At 41.4% G+C, this 14,751-nt stretch overlaps 1 protein-coding gene across 5 annotated transcripts in view; it reads left to right on the forward strand.

Annotated features, from left to right (window-relative positions):
* BTBD10 (BTB domain containing 10) overlaps nucleotides 1-14,751 on the forward strand; it is a 46,899-nt gene that overhangs the window by 15,118 nt on the left and 17,030 nt on the right. Inside the window, exon 1 of one of the 5 annotated variants that reach the window (XM_060261086.1) lies at nucleotides 2,831-3,127. The exons of the other annotated variants lie outside the window; for them this stretch is intronic. Within the exon in view, the coding sequence (XP_060117069.1) occupies nucleotides 3,012-3,127 (116 nt within the window). The 5' untranslated portion in view covers nucleotides 2,831-3,011. Of the gene's footprint in view, nucleotides 1-2,830; nucleotides 3,128-14,751 lie in introns of those variants that run through there. 5 annotated transcript variants of the gene reach the window in all.

Raw genomic sequence — 14,751 nt, forward strand, 5'->3', positions numbered from 1 at the left:
TGGTTAAGAGAACATAAGAGAACATAAGAGAAGCCATGTTGGATCAGGCCAACGGCCCATCAAGTCCAACACTCTGTGTCACACAGTGGCAAAAAATTTTATATACACACATACACTGTGGCTAATAGCCACTGATGGACCTGTGCTCCATATATTTATCTAAACCCTTCTTGAAGGTGGCTATACTTGTGGCCGCCACCACCTCCTGTGGCAGTGAATTCCACATGTTAATCACCCTTTGGGTGAAGAAGTACTTCCTTTTATCCGTTTTAACCTGTCTGCTCAGCAATTTCATCGAATGCCCACGAGTTCTTGAATTGTGAGAAAGGGAGAAAAGGACTTCTTTCTCTACTTTCTCCATCCCATGCATTATCTTGTAAACCTCTATCATGTCACCCCGCAGTCGACGTTTCTCCAAGCTAAAGAGTCCCAAGCGTTGCAACCTTTCTTCATAGGGAAAGTGCTCCAGCCCTTTAATCATTCTAGTTGCCCTTTTCTGGACTTTCTCCAATGCTATAATATTCTTTTTGAGGTGCGGCGACCAGAACTGCACACAGTACTCCAAATGAGACCGCACCATCGATTTATACAGGGGCATTATGATACTGGCTGATTTGTTTTCAATTCCCTTCCTAATAATTCCCAGCATGGCGTTGGCCTTTTTTATTGCAAACGCACACTGTCTTAACATTTTCAGTGAGTTATCTACCACGACCCCAAGATCTCTCTCTTGGTAAGTCTCTGCCAGTTCACACCCCATCAACTTGTATTTGTAGCTGGGATTCTTGGCCCCAATGTGCATTACTTTGCACTTGGCCACATTGAACCGCATCTGCTGTCACGGCTGGGGCCGGGTCAGGCAAAGTCCAGAGGCAGTCCGAGGTCTGTAGCCAGTAAGCAGGAGGGTCCGAGGCACCAAATCCGAATCACTGTAGAAGTATCGCAGGTCTGAGGTCCAGAAGCCGAGGTCAGGGAGTCCAGAAGTCCAAAGCCAAAGTCAGGGAGTCAGGAACCAAAGTCAAGCCGGAGTGGATGCTAGAATGTCAGGGAGATGACTAGTTGCTTCCACAAAGCTTCCTCCCAAAGCCCACAGCTATATAGCCCTCTGCTGGCTGTTGCCCGTTTGGGCTAATTGCTGGCTCAGGGAGGCAGCCAGGATCCTGTTACCACTCAAGCATCCTTGCTCTTAGAAGGGCCAGAATCCTCTCAGGGCTCAGGGAGCGTCTTGCTTGTGAGCGTGCCGCCCTCCTCCGATCCCTGAGGTCCTGCCGGAGGCGGTCACGCACACGAGCCACCCGAGAGGGCGAGGCAGGGGGGCTGGGATCTTCTCCAGCAGGAGGCAGGGGCACTGGTGCAGGTGGCAGGGGCACAGTTTCCTCATCAGACTCAACTTCCTCTGAAGGGTCCCCAGCACCCATGACATCTGCCACGTTGACACCCACTCACCCAGCCTCAACAGATCCCTTTGGAGTTCCTCACAATCCTCTCTGGTTCTCACCACCCTGAACAATTTAGTGTCATCCTCAAACTTGGCCACTTCACTGCTCACTCCCAACTCTAAATCATTTATGAACAAGTTAAAGAGCATGGGACCCAGTACCGAGCCCTGCGGCACCCCACTGCTTACCGTCCTCCACTGCGAAGACTGCCCATTTATAATCACTCTCTGCTTCCTATTACTCAGCCAGTTTTTGATCCACAAGAGGACCTGTCCTTTTACTCCATGGCTCTCAAGCTTTCTAAGGAGCCTTTGATGAGGAACTTTATCAAAAGCTTTCTGGAAGTCAAGGTAAACAACATCTATTGGGTCTCCTTTGTCCACATGTTTGTTCACCCCCTCAGAAGGTTCTTTATTAAAGTGTGCCTTTTGCAAATGTATCAGAAGTCCTGCATGAAGCAGGTAGATTAGCAGAGTACAAAAGCTGAATATGGTTGGTGGTGAATATTTGTTATCTGGGTAATGAGCACGCAGTCGAGAAATATCTTAAGTTTAGGGGGAAAACTTCTGGATTTGATACCTTATTTCCACAATTTCTTTTTATTTCTTTCATCCTTCCAGGTAGGAGATATGGCTTCTACTTTCAGTCTTGCCTTTTTTTAAACACATTTAAGATACTCTTGCCTTTGTCAAATGGTAAGAGACTGTATTGGCTGTTGCTGAAAAGTTGTACACTATGGATCTGTTTTAGTTGTCTGTATTCAAAGTATATGGACTCAAGTAGCTAGCCATCTCAAACTAAAATCTCTTACTGTGAGGATAGGCTTTCATATACTGTAATGTAGGTGCTGTAATAAGTTCAGGAATAACTAAATGTTAAAGTTTTTCTCCTCTTCTGTGATCAGTGACCTAGATCTTGGTTTGTGGTGGTGTAACAGAAACATTGGAATTGCCGGGCTCAGAATACATATAGTTGCCCCTGCTTGCTTGCACATACAGTTTATGGAGACTGTATTTCTCATCTTTTGTTTTAAATAGTAGTGGCTTGGTGATTTATTAAAGGTGTTTAGATGTGAATACCTGGCAGGCAGTCCACAGGAAGCCAAATGAAGACTTGAATGATGTATACTGCCTTGAATGGACATAAAATTAGGCAAGCAAGATATGTGACAGAAGAAACCCTTTTCAGATGTTGTTAGTTTATTGAAACCTGACAAGCTGGCAAGACTAGAAATAGCTTTGCAGATGGCATTTGGCAATATACCAAGTAGCTCTCCTCTTATGCATTCCTTAGACTGTCCATCAACTGTGTTAGCCAATAGCTGCTGAGAGATGAGGAAATGGCAAGCATGAATTCAGCATACAAGAGGCTGCGAGGTCAGACGTCAGTATAGCACTATGCACGGCTGAATCAGTGGCTGTGAAAAAATGAATTAATATCTCGGGGGCTTGCGTCTCTGTGCATTTAATGGACTGAATAGCTGTAGGAAATGATGTTAGTGAAACTGGCTAATGGTGCAATGGAGTACTGAGAGAAGGATGAAAATAGCAAATATGCTGAACTTAGCAAGTAATGCCAGAGGATGCTGAGCTGGCTTCCGAACCTGCTGCCAGGAAAGGAGCAGATTTCCTTTGTACTTTATTTTCCCCATGTTTTTGTGTTTCTTCCCTGCTCTACACAAAAAGCAGGTGCGTAACCATTAATAATCTTTTAACCTGGGCAGCATTTAGTAGGGCAAGACTACAGCTGTCCTTTGTGTAGCCTGATCGGTTGAAATATCTGACAAAGAGCAGACGTTTGTGTGTAATTTGTGTCTAAAATGAGTGGCTATAATATAAACACCGTTATTATTTAGGCTTTAATGTGTATTTCTGTAGATTGATTTGACAGGAATGGAAACTCAAATCAGCATGAATGCAGTTTCTTGGGAGTAGACCAGTTTTAATTAACTACTATCTTGTCACAAAGGAGAATATTATTTCATCATTTGAAATGTTTATAGACAAGCTTTACAAGTGCAGCATTAATTTATAATTATTTTATTTTATCAGAAAAATAAATGGCTATATTGAATTTTTAAAGTGTTCTTATATTTTTAAAGTTGTGTTAACAAACTTGAAGTTCCTGGCATTGATATAGAGATTTCAGTGCTTCTTAGACACTCTATTTGTTCCTGACAATATTTTTTTAAAAGGAAAGAAAAGGATTTTGTTCAGATGTGCCATTTTGGCAGATAATGCTTTTTATTTTATTTTATTTTTTGCTCTTTTTATCTGATTTTTTGCTCTTTTTCTCTGGTAAATCGTTATTGTTTATTTATAGAACTATGTAAGGATCTTCACTCATGTAATAAGTGTATTAATTATAATTTCAAAGTGAAAAGCGTAGTAGCAGTAGTTTGACATACTGGGAAATTAAATATATTTCTATAGAAAAAATAACTGACAGGAAGCCAGGCCATCCAGAGTTGTAATTAGTTTGAAACTTAGGTCAACCTTGTGTCACTGTCATGAAGAGACCTTGAAGATGATTGTGTGTTGGGAACTTTGAGCTTTTTGTGTGTAGCTGGTTGCTAATTGGTTCCATTATGACTATTTACCATCATTCTAACACTACACTACTGCCTGTTGGTTTGCTACAATATGGAGATGAGCAATGATCATTTGATGTAGCAAGTTAATACACACGAATGGTTTATTGCTTGGAACAGCTGCCAGATGGAAATAATTTCTAAAGAATTCTCTCTGGTGGTAGTTTATAGCATCAGGGCTTATGTTTGCAAGTTTATATAACTTGGTTTAGTTTTAGGTACATATAGTAGACCTTTTTAAAAACAGTACATAGAAAGAGCTTTGAGGGGAGAGTGCTACAGTGACTATTATTTTCTGTTTTGTCATGTTCAGAGCATTGTAACTGGTTTTTTAATCAGTCAGCTTGGGTTTGTGTTTTCACTTGTGTTATCTAGCTTTTACATGAAGCCCATTGTTGAAATTATTGTATTTTTTGGAGCTGGGTTTTGTCATTATGCCAGTAACCCCTCACTATACATCTCTTTAACTAAGGAGCCTGACAACAAAAACAGGGCACCAGAGTTATTTAATAATTCTGTATTTCACCTGTCTTTCCAGGTCCCAATATGCAAGACAATGGCAAAGAGTAAGCTGGCTTCCGCATGCTAATAGCCCTGGAACTCCATTGGAGCTTCCAGGCCCACCTTTCTCTCAGAGCTTCTTGACTTAGATCAAAGAGGTGGGTGGGGAAGAAGACCAATAACAGAGTGGAGATATGCATCACAGTTCTGGCTTCTTTCACTGACCCCAACTATAGTTATTATGTTTATAACCTATTTCAGACTTTCTTTCATACCTCTCTACTCAGTCTGTTCTCTTTTGCTGCTGAGTGTGCCACCCTGCTTCACCCCACCATCCCTTCTCTAACCTTGGGAAAGGCTCAGACCTTGAAGGGCCCAGAATCTCCACTATATGGACTTGGTCCTTCCCAGCTCAGAAGGCACAATCCAAGTCTATGTGCATGGTTTCTTATGAATGTCTTCCTTGCCACCTTCTCCTTTACTTCCCTTTTATATTTTGGTTTGGTTTTGTAAGAAATGTAAAGTGGCCCTATTTTAAACAGGCTGCTTCTGCTACAATTAATTGCAGAATGTGTAGAGTAAAACAAATGTTGGTTATTAGATTGAAATTATGTGAATTTTACTTTTTATGGTTTCTAACTTGCTGTGAGGCTTTTTAATGATGTCTAACCCACTTTTAAATATTGTATGGAAAAAAATACATAGATTACCAATGAGGGTAAATTGATATTTTCTTATTACCTTTACACTGTCACATGAGAATCAAGACAGCCTTTAAAAAGTCATTGATAATTCTCTATGTCTTAGGCTTTCTTGCTGTTTTTTTTTGGTTTGTGATGCTTGTATTTTACTTTTGGTGGGAGTTAAAGCTTTTGTTTTACAAGTTTTAACTTCTGTTTGCTATTCATTTAGCAAGGTGACATTGAACTAAAAATAAAAATGTAAACAAAACTATACATTTTACTAGTTTTTCACCAAAGAATGTAGTCTTTCAACAAAATGACAGATCCGTGTTTTGTTTGTAATTGGATTTAGAAAGATGTTTAATTTTGGAACATTTTATATTAATATTTTCCTCGTACATAGCCAAAAAGATGGTATAAGATATTTTTGTAAGTATGTAATTGAAGTAAATTTCAGAAATCATGTAAACTGCTCAAGGAGGCTGACATGAGAGTGAAAATTGTATTTGTTATGGATGAGACTGGCCCATAAAATTTTGTACTGGCTCCAAAGTTTGTTTTATGCGGTCAAATGGTGAAGACTGAACAAACTGAAACTACATATGGTCAAGGCAGAGATTATGCTGACTGAAAACAAGATAATGTCTTGCAGGATATTATGCTGCCCATTATTAGGTTTGTCAAGTTTGTTGGTTGTTGGCAGAGTGCATTCTTCATGCATCTAAATTGGCCCCTTAGAGTCAGCTGGTCTAGTCACACTGATTCACACATGGTAAACTCAAGGCCGTACTATTTTCATATGCTCTACATGGGGCTGTTCTTGAAGACAATGTGGACACTTCAGTTGATGTAGAATGTAGCAGCTCATTTGGTGTGGAGAGCTAGTGGCAATACTCATACTAAATCTATCTTTAAACCATTTATTTTCTGCCTGTTAATTTCCATTTCCAGTTTAGTTTTTACCCTAGAAGTCCTTCATGGCATAGAACAAAAATACCTGCAATGCAAGACCACTGTCAAGGAACTCAAATCTGAGCTGAATTATAGGTTTTGACCGAGCAACATCAGGTGAAGATGACATCCAGTCAGAACATGCTCTCTGGAGAAGCCTCTAGATGATTACCTCATCACACCTGGCTCTTCTCCCTCCATCCTACAGGCGGCAGGTTCTCACAAGAAGCTATCTCACCACCTTCATCTCTGGCCTTGAAGATAACAGCTGTACAGGCCAAATAGTAACACCATCAGGATGAACTAGGCCCATTACTATTCACATTAACCCTTGAGGGGAGGCCAGGGGTGCAACCACTTTGTACCTGTGTACTACTGTTTTGTACCTGTGTGCAGTGTTCCCTCTAAGCTGCAGAGTTGTGAGCAAAAATTATATTTTGTGAGCTACTGGTATTAAAATTGTGAGCTGCTGCATAAATTAGTTGGCTCTGGTGCCATTTTTCCTGAGCTAAGACAAAAATGTGTGAGCTGGAGGCTAAAAATCTGTGACCTAGCTCATGCTAACTCAGCTTAGAGGGAACACTGCCTGGGTATACCTTGTACTTATGTGGCTTGCCCTTGGTTTCCTCATGCAGACTTCCCTGTTCATGGACTTTTTTGTGTGATGCTGCCTCCATTATGAAATTGCCTCTTCTGATGTTGGGGGGCTTCCTCTCTCACTTCAAATTAATGTAAAGTTTTGGGCAGGCCTTTAACTGAAGACAAGATTGTGTTGTGCAGCAATGTTTGCTTACCAGCTCATGTTTTTCATTGACTTATTTTCTTTGGAACTTCCTATGGCTAGCTATGTCTGTGTTAATTCTATATCCATGTTAATTCTAACCACAAATAGCAAGCCCGCTTCTACCCATGATTACAAACTGCCTTGGCATCATCTAGTTATCATTAATACTGATGTAGTCATGTAGCTAACTGCAGCTATCTCCAAAAAAGAGGGAGAGAAGTACATGAGCCTGCTGGGTGATTTTGTTACCTGACTGTGGCTGGGCATCAGGCCTTGCTACATCTGCAGTGGGTCACTGAAGTCAAAAGTTAGATCCTGTTTTTGTATTGTAATTGCATTGCATGTCTTAAACTTGTATTTCACAGGCAACCACCTACCTCGTTGTAAGAGCACCTATAGGTTCATTTGTCTTAATGTCTTTGTGCTCATTAGTTGTTTACTAGCAAGTGTTTAGAAAAGTTCTGGAGTGAACATGCAATACTGTACAACCCAAGCATCAGTCAAGAAAACAGTGACCAGCTCATTAAACATGTTGTGTGTACCTTCTAGTCCAGGGGTGTCAAGCTCATATGTTATGAAGGCTGGATCTGACAAATAAGACCTTGTGGAGCCAGGCCATATGTGTCACAAAATGTAATGCCAGGTAGCAGAGATATAAGGACACAAACAGAAATAAAGATTTTTTAAAAAACTTAAAATAAAACATGCTTAAAACATTAGCACTTTAAAAAAATCAGCACTTGTTGGTCTTAAAGGTACTTTCTTTGTATTTTCCCAGAGGATTCAGGGAACTGGGCAATGGAAGCTCTGGCTCCTTCCTTCCCCAGGGGACCAGGACGGGGGGGGGGGGCAGGGGGGAGTAGCCTCAGCTAATAGAGGAGACTCAGTAGCTCTGCTATGCAGTTGAGAGAGCCTGGCAAAGCAAGCTGTCCTTCCCCCCTTCCTCCCCAAGGGAGGAGCCTCAGCCAATGAAGAAAATAGAGGCTTTGCTCTGTAGCTCCTGTGAGATTGAGCAAGCCTGGCAAAACAAGCTGTGATATAGAAGGAAGCAAGAGAGAGGGAGAAGGAAGCAGATGACAGCCAGTTGCTCAGGGGACCTGATTTGAGCCCTCGGGGGGCCTGATTTGGCAGCCCCCAGGCTGCATATGTGACACCCCTGTTCTAGTCCTTTGGAAAAGAGAGTGTGTGTGTGTGCTGTCTAGACCTGCTTTTTAGTTCCTTTCTAATTGTCTTCCGCTCTGATGGTCTTCCTTCTCCACACAGATTGTGTGAGGGTAGACTAGAGTATTTATTTTATACACAGGTGCACTGAGACTCAAAAGTTGGAGTGACAAAACACTACAGTTCTGTATCAGTTGCTGAGATGCAGCAGAACTGTTTTTGATACCTGCTTCCTATGCTTACTAAATTTAGTAAATCCTGCAGACACTTGTTGGTTTATATATTCGACACGCCTCATGTAGATGTAGGATTGTTATACGACAATATTCTATGCTTCTGAATATGTTTAGATGCGTTTAGTGAATGCAGTAATGCATACTGTTGAAACCTAGTGAATATGATTTTGTAAATCTTGAAGGTGAGTGTAATATTAAACATGAATACTACACTTACTGTGAAGGTTTTGTAAAGTAAACTGAGGAACAAAGTCTAATACCAGGCCCTCCATTATGATAAAAGGACTGACTGGTGGAGGGACCTTTGCATTTATTTTCTCAATTGAAGTTGCCTTAGGTTGCAAGCATTCCTCGTAAAGGCAATACATTTTTGGTCTTTCCTTCTAATGCTCCCTTGATGCAGATTCATATCATTTTACACTTCCCCAGTTAAAAAAACCAAACCTCCTTGAAGCAGAATCTTATTACCTTCATCTTCCCAGCCTGAGTGAAGAGAGGCTGGCCGTTTTCCCACTTACCTTACCCCAGAGCGACGTCCCTCTTCACCGCGCTGCGTCTGCGCGGATTTCACACAAACTGCTGCGCAGCACCAGGAAGAGCCGTGTAGTCCCGGGGCTTTTGTGTCGCAAATGTAAACCTGCTTTTGGGCGGTTTACATTTGCGATGCAAAAGCCCCGGGACTACGCGGCTCTTCCTGGTGCTGCGCAGCAGTTTGTGCGAAATCCGCGCAGACGCAGCACGGTGAAGAGGGACGTCGCTCCGGGGTAAGGTAAGTGGGAACCCGGCCATAGTTTACATTTGCGACACAAAAGCCCCGGGACAACGCGGCTCTTCCTGGTGCTGCGCAGCAGTTTGTGTGAAATCCGCGCAGACGCAGCATGGTGAAGAGGGACGTCGCTCCGGGGTAAGGTAAGTGGGAAAACGGCCATAGTCAAGCCTGGTGGAGCTCTTTGTAGCCTGGCTTTATGGTTATGCTGCCATTATTCCTTCTCACTGAAGTGTGCTCGGTTCTTCAGAGCAGCCTGGTAGTGGTCAGTAGCAAAGATGAGGCAATGAGCCATGGATTAGTAACTATACCAGAATTAAGTCTCACTTGAGAGGAAAGACAAGTGAAAAGCAGCAAGTATTTCTGTGGGGATCAGGTAGGAATTTGGTAAGAGAGTCTGAAATGACGACTTGGGATAGGATCAAACAAGGGAGAAGGAATTGAATTATACACTTGCAGCAGCTTCAGGTTAACACTATTGTTGTGATATTGTATGAAACAAATGTTTACCACAATTATCATCTTGGCACATATACTGTAGTCTTTGGAGAGGAACCAATAACTGCCAAATTTAGATAGGGAATAATAGGTTTGAAGATTTCGTTTCTAGTTGTGATATCTATGTTTTGTTTCTTCAGGAGAGGGTTCTGGTAGTATATCTCTTTTCTAGAGATTTTAGTCAGCTAAGAAGGAAGTAATTAAGCATTCTTTCTTTAACACTTTTAAAACTATTGATTCCTCCAGATTGTTAATGTGTGTGTTTTTGAACATTACTGAAAAGACTGACATTTTGAGGGTTGTGTGTGTAATGCTGTTGAATAGGAATTATCCCTATAAACTAATTTTAAAAGCTTTTGCCGAGTCTTGGCTTACACTTTCATGGAATTGTATTTTTCTTGGGTGAAATATTGTATTATTGCTTTCATGTTCAGCATTCTAGAGTTGGAGGTATTCTTCCTTCATGAACATTCACTTTTTGTCCAAAGCAGCTTATGGATTTGGAAGATGTCTCTCAGAAAAGCAGCTTAATGGACAGTTTTGGAATGGGCAATAATCATAATAAGTAGAATGGAGAACCAGCATTTTTCCTCTGCCCATTAGCTACTTCTGATACAGGACTGTCAAAAAAGCAAAAATGTGTTCCATAAGGAATAGAATGTTAATAATAATGGGGACTAAGTTGAAAACAAAAGGGGATGGTGGTAAATCAGCTTTTTATGTTTCAAATACATAGTTTATATATACAAATACATTCCTTTCATTAGTTATGTTGATTACAATAAATAAAACATGCAACTAAGTCATTCATAGACAATAAAGTAGGGAGGAAGATTAATATTAAAAAATTTGAGCTGTTTGTTATCTTTTTAATCCATTCAGTTCTCCTTTTAATGGAGGAAAAGACTTTCTAATAGTGCATATTAAATTGGATAGAACATTAGAGGTATAGTCATGTGTTGTTAATGCTGATATTGTTATTATGTATAATCATTGTGCATGGTGCTTCATAGTACAGGAAGATATAACTCTTTCGAAGAGTTTACAATTTAACAAAAGACAGCATAGTTAGGGTGTATGTGTGACTATTAAATGAGGGAAGATTATGCATTCATTCCAGTCATGTACTTAAGCTTTGTTTCAGTAGGAAAGGATGTGTGTGCACTAAGAAATTTCTAGAAGGGTAGTTAGTTTGACAGCAGATTATTGAGTAAATGTGTTGGGGAAGAGAGCTGACATTAGAAGATTGCATTGCTGAGGCTAAGTGATTACCATGGGTTTTTTTGCTGAGTGGTAGAGAAGTGCTGTAAACGGAATAGTGATAAGGCTTAGTGAGGAGAGTTAAATCAAGGCTTTGAGGTTTTTCTACTGGATGGCCCTGTTGTCAGTGGATGTGTGAAGGGTAAAGGTGAGGAATAATCAGGAGTTCAGTGAGTAAGCATATTAAGTTTGAAATGGCAGTAAGACAACCAAGCAAATGTTTTAGATAGCGTTACCCGCAGACCTGAGGGTTACACATGCGGGGGCCATCCACATATGCATTTTCAAGACTTGGATTTTGGAATCAGCACATGCATGTGGATTGTGGTGATACTTCCCAAAAGAAAAGAAAAAATCTCTTGCACATTGACTGGCAGTAGATAGGGTAAGGGCAAGAAAGGAAAACACTTTCAAAAGACATTTGGTTATAAAATTGAATCAAGCAGTTCCAGGTTAATAACCCAGTTATGTTTTGCCCATGGTTAGTCCAAGAGGGTTATAAGACACCATTCCCATGGAAACCTGACTGTCTCATCAGGATATGCACAGAGCAGCATGTAATCCTGATCATGAGTTACTGTTTTGATAGAAGATGTAGCTTCCATGCACCTCTGACTGCATAGGTTCTTGTGAATGAATGAAGCTTTGGGATGATAGTACCTAGGGAACAGTGCCTTAGAGAATGAAGGAGGAAACCTTAGGGTTAGAAGGCAGAGCTTGATATAGTATTTTACATGTATTAAGCAGGTGTAAGCAACCTTTTTGGCCACAGTGCTGAATGAAACAGCATATATCTTCAAATATGTCAGTGTGCTAACAAACAGAAAGAACAGTGGAATCTGATGAAGGTTGTGCTGGATATAGATGTGTATGTTTAGCTGGCACCCTTGTGTTCCTACTTCACATGCTGAGCAAATATGCTGCATACTTGTGCAGTACAGCACCAACTGTTTGGGCAGTGCTCGGAGAGCTCAGTGACGGTGGGGTTAGCAGTCTAATTTATGATCATTGTTGTAGGTCCAGAAATTCCCAGAACTCTGCAAAGGCCTGGCCTAACTGACTTTTGGCACACAGTTATCCACTGACTCAGGTTAGAGAGATCTTCCTACAGCTCTTCACCATCTGCTTTGGTTTTCACCATTCTGAATAGTTTGTTATCATTTGCATCACTTCTCAGCCCCAATTCCATATCACCTATGAATACATTAAATAGCAGATATCCCACTGCTTACTTCCCTCCACCATGAGAACCTATCAGTTTTTTTCTACATTCTGCTTCCTGCCATTTAACCAATTTTTAATCAATAAGGGGACCGGTCCTTTTATTCCATGGTTGCTAATTTACTCATGGGAGCTTTAAGACCACAATGTTTTAGCTCTGTCTGTTGGTGGATTATCTCCACCCTAGATAATCTGGATCTGTTTCTGGAGGCCAAGGCTGGGTGATTGAAACTGAGCTAGTTGAAACTTAATCCGTTGAAGATGAAGGTCCTGTGCACGAGCAGGGACAGGTTTGGTTTGGGAATCAGGTTCCTGACCCTTGGTGAAGCGCCACTTGTGCTGATGCTGATGGGAAGGAGCCCTGGGGTTGATCCTCCATTTTCCATGGAGGCTGAGGTCACAGTTGTTGCTGAATCTGCCTTTTATCATCTATGGTGGGTCAGGCAGTTTGGTCCCTTATCTCTGTATCCAGGATCTCACCACAGTGACCCATTCAGTGGTCATTTCCAGGTTAGATTAATGTAACATTCTATGCAGGCTTACCCTTGAACCTGACCCAGAAACTCCAATTGGTAAAATGCAGTTGCACACCAGCTGACTGTGATGCCTAAGTGGGTGTATATGAAGCTGGTGCTTTGCTAGTTGCAATGGCTACCAATTGACTTCTAGATCCATTTCAAGCTGATGGTATTAATCTTCAAAGCCCTGAACAGCTCGAGACCACTATATCTAAGGGACCATCTCTCCCCTTATACACCCTGGAGAGCCTTGCACTCCACTAAACAAAACCTACTGGTTTTCTCTGGCCCAAAGCATGTCCACTTAGCCTCAGCCAGGGCCAGGGTCTTGAAAGTCCTGGCTCCTGCCTGGTGGAACATGCTCTCGCCTTATACCAGGGTCCTGCAAAGCTTGCTGCAGCTCTCCAGGGCCTGTAAAGCGGAGCTGTTCTGCTAGGCTTTTGGTTTAGGTGCCAGACAGTTAACCATCTGGCCTTCCTGCCAATCCCCCCCCCCCCCACATACACATACTTCTTAGCTCTGCCCACACTCTCTCAGTCACCAATCAATCACCTCACTCATACCCCCTCTTTCACCCCCCCTTTCTCTACTGCAACTTACCAACAATTAAAGGAACACGCATATATAAATTCAAATCATTACATGCTGTTTCCCAGCCATCTGGCACAGAGGCCCATTTTAGCAATGTTACATATACTTGTTACTGGATCAGCAGTTTTACATTTGTGTTTTTAAAGAATGTTCAGGTGTATGCCATGATGCCTGCAAATTTTTATTGGTTTTCAGTTTTCATAGTAATCCTAGAACTTCATCTCTTGTCACCTCAATTTGACTCAGCTCCTTAGATGTAATGGCTCTGATATGGGTGTGCGCCCCATGTTTTCCACAGCAAAAACAGATGTCAACAATTCATTCAGTTTATTTGCCATCTTCCTTAAGCAATCATTGTATTATTTTGATAACCAAAGGTCCAGCTGCCTCATTAACCAATTTCTGGTTTCTGAAATATATATTTTTAAAAGAAGTGTATTTTTTGTCTTTGCCAGAACTTGTGCTCACAACTGAGTTTTGGGGTACATGTTGCCAGGTACCATCTCTACTCATCAGCCCACCCAGAAAGCTCCTGGGGATGCTAACCAGTGGCTTGGCATCGTTTCAGCTCTGGTGGCTATGCTGATTGAGACAGGCAACGATTGTATCCTTGTTGATTTACACAAGCTGCTTAATTATCCAGTCTCAGTGGTCTTTTCTCCACAGCTCTCAAAGTGCAACATTTGCAATCACCATCAATCAAAATAGCCACACTTGCATGATGCCTGCACCTTAAGGAGGCACACAGCTTTCCTAGTCATCACCTCTTTCAAGGTGGGGACCAACTGCTAAACACAAGCCCAACTGGCCTTCCAGTGGTCACAAAATTGTAGGGTATTAGGGTAACAACTTTCCCCATCCTCCCTCCTAAAATCCATTTTTCTCTTTGAGGCATTGGAGAGTGGATCTTATGGAGAGACAGATAAGTAGGAGTGGCAAGCAATTCAATTTAGTAAAAGGCTAGGGTAGGCCTGTCCGTTAGTCTTTCCCTTTCCATTACGTTTGCTGGAAAAACTGAGTCATATTTATAGTCAGCCATTCTTAAACATGGCAAGGAATATCTCAAAAACATGCTCGTCAATGTAACACAAATTTATATAGATATATAGGTAATATAGATAACCTGATTTCATCAGTGTTTAAATTAAATTAAAGCAGTACTTGAGTACAGGAGTACAGCAGTACTCATGGAACAATTAACTTTGTTATAGGAAGAGAGGTTTTTCATAATGATTTTATGTTCAGAATATTCAGCTAGTTTACTGACATTCAGGATGTGGAATTTATGGGATTACCTTAACATGAAGGATCTGTCTTTTTCTGACCCTAAATTGTGTTGACTACTGTTGAATGAGACCTCTTCAGAAACTTCATGCACTTTAGAACTGGAGAACAACCATACCTGATTGGGAAATGAGGGAGATGGTTGTGTTGGGTTGGAGAACGAGTATTGTGTGCAGTGTTGACTTACCATCAATGTTCCCTCTAAGCTGCAGAGTCTTGTGACCAAAAAATTCTACTTTGCGAGCTACTGGTTTTAAAGTTGTGAGCT

This window comes from Heteronotia binoei, chromosome 21 (assembly GCF_032191835.1).
Source record: "Heteronotia binoei isolate CCM8104 ecotype False Entrance Well chromosome 21, APGP_CSIRO_Hbin_v1, whole genome shotgun sequence".
NCBI lineage: Eukaryota > Metazoa > Chordata > Lepidosauria > Squamata > Gekkonidae > Heteronotia > Heteronotia binoei.